A 7,451-nucleotide genomic window follows, 5' to 3' on the forward strand; every position below is an offset into this window, starting at 1 on the left:
AGTTTTAGGCTAAAACCTAAGGACGTCCAATGCCCATTATTATATCATGCTTCAATAATTTGGTTTGATGGACACACTTGTCCTGAACAAAAATGGTGACAAGTAAAAGCAATTTATGACGCATACGAAATGTCACAAATTTTTGTTGCTTACATAAGTACCCTTTATTTAGAGTGTTACTTCCATAACATATATTATAAAGTTCAAGTACAAATTTAGTCTAATATTTTTACTATTTAATGTTTAGTTCAAGTACATAATTTGCTGACTTTTAGCAAAAAAAAAATGTTTAGTTGTTGGGTCTGAGTTTTAGGGTGTCTATACAAGAAATTAATTTAGAAAGAGTAATGAAAATTTGATAGCGAGATGAGATTTGGATCACGTGCTCTAAAATTTAAGGGGTAAGTTGTTTTTTTTTTAAATAAAAAAGAGGAGATTTAAAAAAAAGAGGAGACTAGTTTTTTTTTTAGGAGGGGGGAATAAGGAGGAGGAAGGTACTAGCCAGGAGACTCGAACTCAAAATTTCTTGGTGAACATTAACATGAAGCGCACCACAGCTCACCAACTGCACTAGGCAGCTATTGGTAACAAGAGGAGATTAGTTCATCAACCAAGTAAAAATGAAATCAAACTTGGAATATAATCCATACAATACCTGCAATCATCACATCGCGTATTTTTTTTTGAATATCCCCATCTGTCTTCTTTTCGAAAACTCCTACACTACATGACTAATGATGCTCCTTATTGTTGCTTGTTTATTGTATTAGGTCTTTCTTGATAGGCGTCTTTTAATATTTATAGTTTTATTTGGTCTTTTTTTTTTTTTTTGGGTAGAATTGGTCAATTTTGGTGTCCCTGTATTATTGGGGTTTTTAATAAATCTTATTCACCAAAAAAAAAAAAAAAAAAAAAATTTAAACAAATATATCAATGATAAAGTTGGAAGTAATTTTATTAGTTTATAGTGACAAACTCTGTCTCACAGCTTCTTTCTAGATTTATTTATTTTGTCAAGGTCAGCAAAATTAAATTGATAAAAAAAAAAAGAAGAGAAATACACTTGCTTAACGTCTAGGCATACCCAGACGAATACAAGAAACAAAGAGCTTGGTGGAGAAAATCCATCAATAGAAACAAGGCCAAGAAATAGGGTTACCTCAAGTTAACACAAGAGGCGTAAAGCGGAATCTGGCCGCCCCATAAAGTCATCTAAACAAGCATCATATCCCTTAAGGAGGGAAACTAGAGACGAATGACATGGATACTCCTCTTTTTGCCCCTGATTTAACTAAGAAGTTCGTTATTGAATTTGCCTCCCTAAAAAAGTAGGAGATTTTCCAAGATATGTACGTGTTTCAAGTATGACTCTAGAGTACGCCAAGTCTCCAATCTTCAATTATGAACCAAAGGATGACATTTGATTGAATGGCTAAAGTAACTATCCTCGAATCACATTCAATCCGTAGCTATATAAAATCCGCAGTTATAGATTTGCTGCAAAAATAATTCACAACAAAAAAATCCGTAGCTATATATTAGCAGCGGAAAAATCCCCAGCTATAGATTGGCTGCGGAAAAATCCACAACTATAGATTTGTTGCGGAAACAACCGCAGCTAAAAAACTGTAATTATAAATTTGTTGCGGAGAAATCCGCATCTAAAAATCAGCAGCTATAGAGTACCATTTTCCTGTGGTAGGAAATCCGCAGCTACAGACGTAGCGACGACACTTGTAGCTACTAATAGAAAACCGCAGGTGATCCACAGCTATAAACTATTGCTGCGAATTTTGTGACTTTTTACTACAAAAAAAAAACGCAGTTATAAACCCTTTTTGTTGTAGTGATAGAACACCCATCCACTAGGGGGTCGACACCAAAACACCTCCTCTGATAATCCACAGCCACATTCTAGATGTTCATATTTCTTTTTGAAGTAAAAATCCCCACAACATTAGCTTAAATTAGAAACTGCATGCGGGCAACCCCATCCCCTCCTAAAATTTCCTAAATACCCCTTATTTACAGGTTTACCACAATACCCCCTTCAACGTCCTAAACTACACATGGGTATTGCGGTAAATACACAATAAATCGGATGAAAGCCAGATACTTCTCACCAAGTGAGAACGATAAAGTAGATAAACATGGCTAGTTCGAATGACAACTATGGCCTAGTGGTAAAATTCTCAGTTGTTGAAAGTGGAGACTTATTGGGATCCACTTCCCCTTCACATGTTGGGGTATGTTTTGGAAAGAATGTTATTGGTTGGGGTGTTTTTTTGTAATTTCATATACATAAATATATGGATGGTCCAACATATATAAGACTTGGCTACATAAATTCAATCAATACAATATATTTCAAGATATTGTGATACCTTGAGTCAAACAATTCGAAGAATTGCATCCCTTTTACAATGAATTATTATTTATTAGATATATATTGTAGTCATCAAAATGGTGAATTTAAAAATTGTAACCTTCTTTTGATTGCTTCTTGTTTGATTTTTAAAAGTGAATTTTTAAATTAATTTAAAAATGACATCGTTTTGTTGATATTAAAAAAAAATGCATGTTTTTCAATTAACCATATGAAATGACACGATTTACCCTAAATGGAAAAATAGTGTATCATACAAAAAGGATAATTAAAAAACAAGCAAAGTTACGATTTTCTGTATCCATCAATCTCGGTTACTTTTTTTTCGTTAATTAAAGAACAATTGTATTAAAGAAAGAGAGAGAATAATATACAAGATAACTCCTGAGGATAAAGAAAGAACAACTACAAACTAACCAAGAAAGCCCATGACAACTTTGGCAATGCCATCAATGACGAGGGAAGCAGATTACTCAAAAGGAAATATTATTGAAAAAAAAAGAAGCAGAATCTCAGCCCTTACTGAGCGTCAATAACAAGCTCTTTCTGAATAGAGGAAGGCACGAAAATATTAGTGGATCACTCCATCAGTCTGTCTAGATATTTGGCTAAGAAATACGCCACTGGGTTAGCCCCCCCCCCCCCCCCTGAAGCAATGAGGTACCTTCCATTCAATAGTCAAGATATAAGAAAGAAACCCAAACCAGTTTTGTTTTACAAACCAGGGAGATTAGCTGCTGAAAACAAGAATTGAGACTAAAACAGAATCACACTCAATCCATAATTTTTTAATATTAAGAGAACGCACATGTTCCACACCAAGTACAAGGGCCAAAAATTGGATATTTGTATGCCATTTATGGTTGGGTTGGGGTTTTTGCTGATGGCCATGTCGAAGGTGGATCCCCAATCTGATCTTGGATTCTCCTCTCTACTGATGGTCATGTCGTAGGCGGAGTTGGGGGTTTCCAATGTATTGTATCCCGCCCAAATATGCCTACACATTAATCCTGAACCATTCTTTTTGTCTTAATATAGTCATTGCTGATGTTATAGCCAAAAAAAAAAAAAAAAGACTGAAGCAAAATCAAAGTCAATCCAAAATTTTTAAATAATAAGAGAACAAGCATGCTCCACACCAAATACAAGGGCCAAAAACTCTCTTCAAATTTTGTCTTGACTCCCAAAAAAGCTTCTGAAAGAGAAGACCACTAGCCAATTACGACTTTATCAGTCTTACAGCAAGATTTTTTATTAATTATTTAAAATAACTGTCTTATTACTCCTATCATCCCATGCTAACTTGTCAATTAAGAAATAAAAACACATGGTTCGGTGTCTTTTAAGTTATTGATCTCCTTAAGGCAAGCATCAATATCACAAATTCGATCGAGTTCCGAACTCTGAATCTTACTTATCATGAGTAGCTTTTGAGAGATATAAACATGGGCTTCAGCAATTCAAGAGTGAGTACTACTCTTCTTTATTCTCTTACATATTTTTTCTTGTTTCTCATATTACCAAATTGCATAGCAATAGACACCATCAGTGCAAATCAATCAATCACAGATGGAGAAACCTTAGTATCATCTGGAAACATCTTTGAATTAGGTTTCTTCAGTCCTGGTAATTCTACTAATCGATATGTCGGGATTTGGTATAAGAAGACTTCATACACACAAGTTGTTTGGGTCTTAAACGGGTTGAACCCGATTTTGGATTCCCATGGAAGTTTGTCCATCAACAATGAAGGTAATCTTGTTCTTCTAGATGGGAACCAAAACGTGATTTGGTACAAAAATGCTTCTTCAACTATGTCCAGTAATAATAGTACTGTTGCAATACTAAATGACGAGGGAAATTTTATCCTTAGTGATAACCAATCAAATGTGTCGCTTTGGGATAGTTTTGATCATCCCTCCAACACTTTAATCCCAAACATGAAACTCGGAGGTAATGACAAATTGGGAATAAGTCTTAGATTAACATCTTGGGTAAGCGAAAATAATCCGGCACCGGGAAATTTTTTCTTACGCCGGAATCGACAACAAGTAGAACAAATATACATCATGAGTGGCTCAACTGCAACCATCGTGAATGGTTCAAATGAAGTCACGCACTGGAGTTCCGGTCAGTGGAACGGACAGAGCTTCATGGGAATACCTGGAATGCCTCAAGACTACATTAACGGTATCACCTTCAGTAGCGACGGCAATGGAGGACAGTATTACACGTATACCACATCTGATAGTTCCAATATTTCTATTGACATTCTTGATTCTTCAGGAAATTTAGTGACAAAAAATTGGGATGACCAAAAGAAAGAATGGGTTGATATATGGTCTGCAATCAGTAGCCAATGTGATGTTTATGGTACATGTGGGCCTTTTGGGATTTGTAATAAGACGGAAGCAGTGATTTGTAGCTGTATGACAGGGTTCCAACCCAAGTTCTCTGATAGATGGAGAAATGGAAACTGGAGTGATGGGTGTGTGAGAAGTACTCCATTACAGTGTGGTTCTGGTTCTAATTCTAGTTCTGGTTCTGGTTCTGGTTCTGATCAAGACGGGTTTCTGAAATTGGAAGGAGTGAAGTTGCCAGATCTTGCAGAATATTCATCAGCTCAGGACTTGAATACGTGTAATAGTAGTTGCTTCAACAATTGTTCTTGTCTGGCTTATGCGTACGTTACTGATCCTGGGTGTATGGTTTGGAGCACGGACTTGATTGACGTTCAGCAATTCTCTTCCGGTGGGGAAGACCTTTATCTCCGTGTTCCATCTTCATTACTAGGTACTCTCCCTCTCTCTCTGTCTAACACGTACTTAGTTATTTTTTTGATTAAAACAAACATTTATTAAAGGTAAAAGGCTGGGCATGCGGCTAATTCAGATCGTCCTCGGCCCATTTGCCCGAAGCGACCTATGTGGAGCAGACTGGGCCGCGCATGCAATTATTGCTTTACCCCCGCTCGGGCAAGGCATTTGGACAGGGGTAAGGCGGTCTTTGCAAGCGCGGCTCAGTCTGCGCCGCACAGGCCGCTACGGGCAGCGCACTGTAGAGGATCTAGATCCGCATGCGGCCAGTGTGCCTAGCAAGTTTCATCCTTTGTCTTGATTGGTCCGGTCCTCTCCAACTACTTGGACATCTAACTTCTCTCCTACCACCATCCAATGGTAGGAGGACTTGGACACACATCCCCATGTATTGGTAGGTGTTGGGATGCGTGTCCATCCGGGCCAATGGCCAGAATAGCATCCCTTACGCATAACATAACTAGGTGTGTGGCCCATAAGTAATAATCTAAGTGGCATGCACACCTATTCACCATTTTCTTTATCAAGAGGATCAGGCCAGGTAATAGAAGGGAGAGGGAAGGGACCGAAGGGTGAAGGTGGACTTGATCCAAGTCCTATAACTTAGCTATTAGAGACTTTAGCAGCTAAACTAGCATGCACCTTCAAAATAAATATTAAATTACATGACGTGCAAACATAGAAAACTTCTAGAAGGTCACCCTTTTAGTCGTTTGAAACTCAGTTCTTTGCTCATGGCTTCAAGTAATCTATTGTAAAATGTTCTACATATCCATGGATTTTCTTTAATATTTTATCTAAATTATGTAAGTGTACCTTGTAGCATATTATATAGTTGATCAGATGCAAGGATTGTGATTGCAAATGCGACAATATGTTAGATAATGATCATTTTGGAAAGGGTCTTATTTTGGTGTAACCATGGTTGGCTATTTTGAGTTTAGAATCAAGATTGGAAGTATCGTACAATAAAGGCCGGTATTTTGGGTAACAAAAAAACTATTCTTATCAGCGAATTTTATATTGTGCATTTGTGGGGATTGGCCATGGCTCACGCACACTCGGCATAAGCCATGGCCCCGTCTCTCTATGACAAAGTTTTACCTATTCTCTTCCATTCTTAGTTCGTTTCTTTAGTTAGTTGAAATTAAAATTAGAGAGAAGATTGTTCTAGAATTGTGTTTTTTTTCATAGTTTTGATTGATAATTTAAAGCTATGATCTGTTAGCTTAATTTTTCATTATGTTCCTTCTGTTTTAATTCTTTTTACAAGCCTGTTCTTACATTCTATTATTTAGTTGACTTGATTGAAGGATTGTAGATTGTTGGTGTTAGATGATGACTCCAGTCTAGAATTCAGAATTTTTTTTTCCTCTTTTTTTTTTTTTTTTTGGGATGGTGTTTCTAGAAAACCTCAATTCAACAAAATTGAAATGGTTACAACCTAACCAAAGATAACCTTACAGTTGACAAAATGGTTCTTTCACACATACTTGGGGAGAGAGAGAGTCTGATTTTTTTTTTTTATTATGAAGAATTTGATGAGTTTGAAAATTACATATAACTAAACAGTTCAATCTATCTAGTTGTTGATGAGATTCTTTGATGTTTGTTAGAAGAGCATAGGTTTGGGTTGAACTCTTCAACTATCAGAAGTATCCCAATTAGTGGCTTGGATGTTTCACAAAGCATTGTTGGGTTTAGTGGCTTTTATCTAGATCGGTTGAAGGTTCGATTCAATAGTCCAAATGGGCAAATTAAGAAGGTAGAGAACTTGTTGGTGTTGGACCATGTTGGGTCCAACTCCATGTGTGCAAGTGCCATATGAGTGAGTCACTTGGAGATGTGTGTGTAATGGATTTTCTATACCATGAGAAGAAGAAAGAGGGTGTGCGGATGCTAGCAAGCTTGAGTCTTCCAAGAGAGTTGAGGAGGTGGAGCCTTTCAAGCAGTAGGATTTTCCAAGAAGGTAGAGTTTTCAACAAGAATGAGTATTCCAAGGGAGTGGAAGTGGTTGGTGTTTGAAGACATTAGGCAAGGTGAAGTCTTCCAAGAGACACCTTAGAAGAAGTGTGTAGTGGGTTTTCTCTGAGGAGAGAGAAAACAACAAGGTAGAAAATGAGTCCTATAAAAAGATAGAGGTGTCAACCAAAGAAAGTAGTGTTGATCCAAATGAGGAGCCAAAATGTGAGGATGCAAGTGAGAGTCCAAGAGGTAAAATGTGGGAGCAACATGTGTACAAGGACTAA

General features: G+C 37.0%; 1 protein-coding gene across 1 annotated transcript; it reads left to right on the plus strand.

Moving 5' to 3' along the window:
* The first annotated feature begins 3,831 nt into the window (after nucleotides 1-3,831).
* On the plus strand, nucleotides 3,832-7,030 carry LOC122646217 (G-type lectin S-receptor-like serine/threonine-protein kinase B120). The gene is made up of 2 exons (XM_043839719.1): nucleotides 3,832-5,179; nucleotides 6,819-7,030. The coding sequence occupies exons 1-2, from the start codon at nucleotides 3,832-3,834 to the stop codon at nucleotides 7,028-7,030; spliced, it is 1,560 nt and encodes a 519-aa protein (XP_043695654.1).
* The last annotated feature ends 421 nt before the right edge of the window (nucleotides 7,031-7,451 follow it).

The sequence above is a fragment of the Telopea speciosissima genome, chromosome 11 (assembly GCF_018873765.1).
Source record: "Telopea speciosissima isolate NSW1024214 ecotype Mountain lineage chromosome 11, Tspe_v1, whole genome shotgun sequence".
Lineage (NCBI taxonomy): Eukaryota > Viridiplantae > Streptophyta > Magnoliopsida > Proteales > Proteaceae > Telopea > Telopea speciosissima.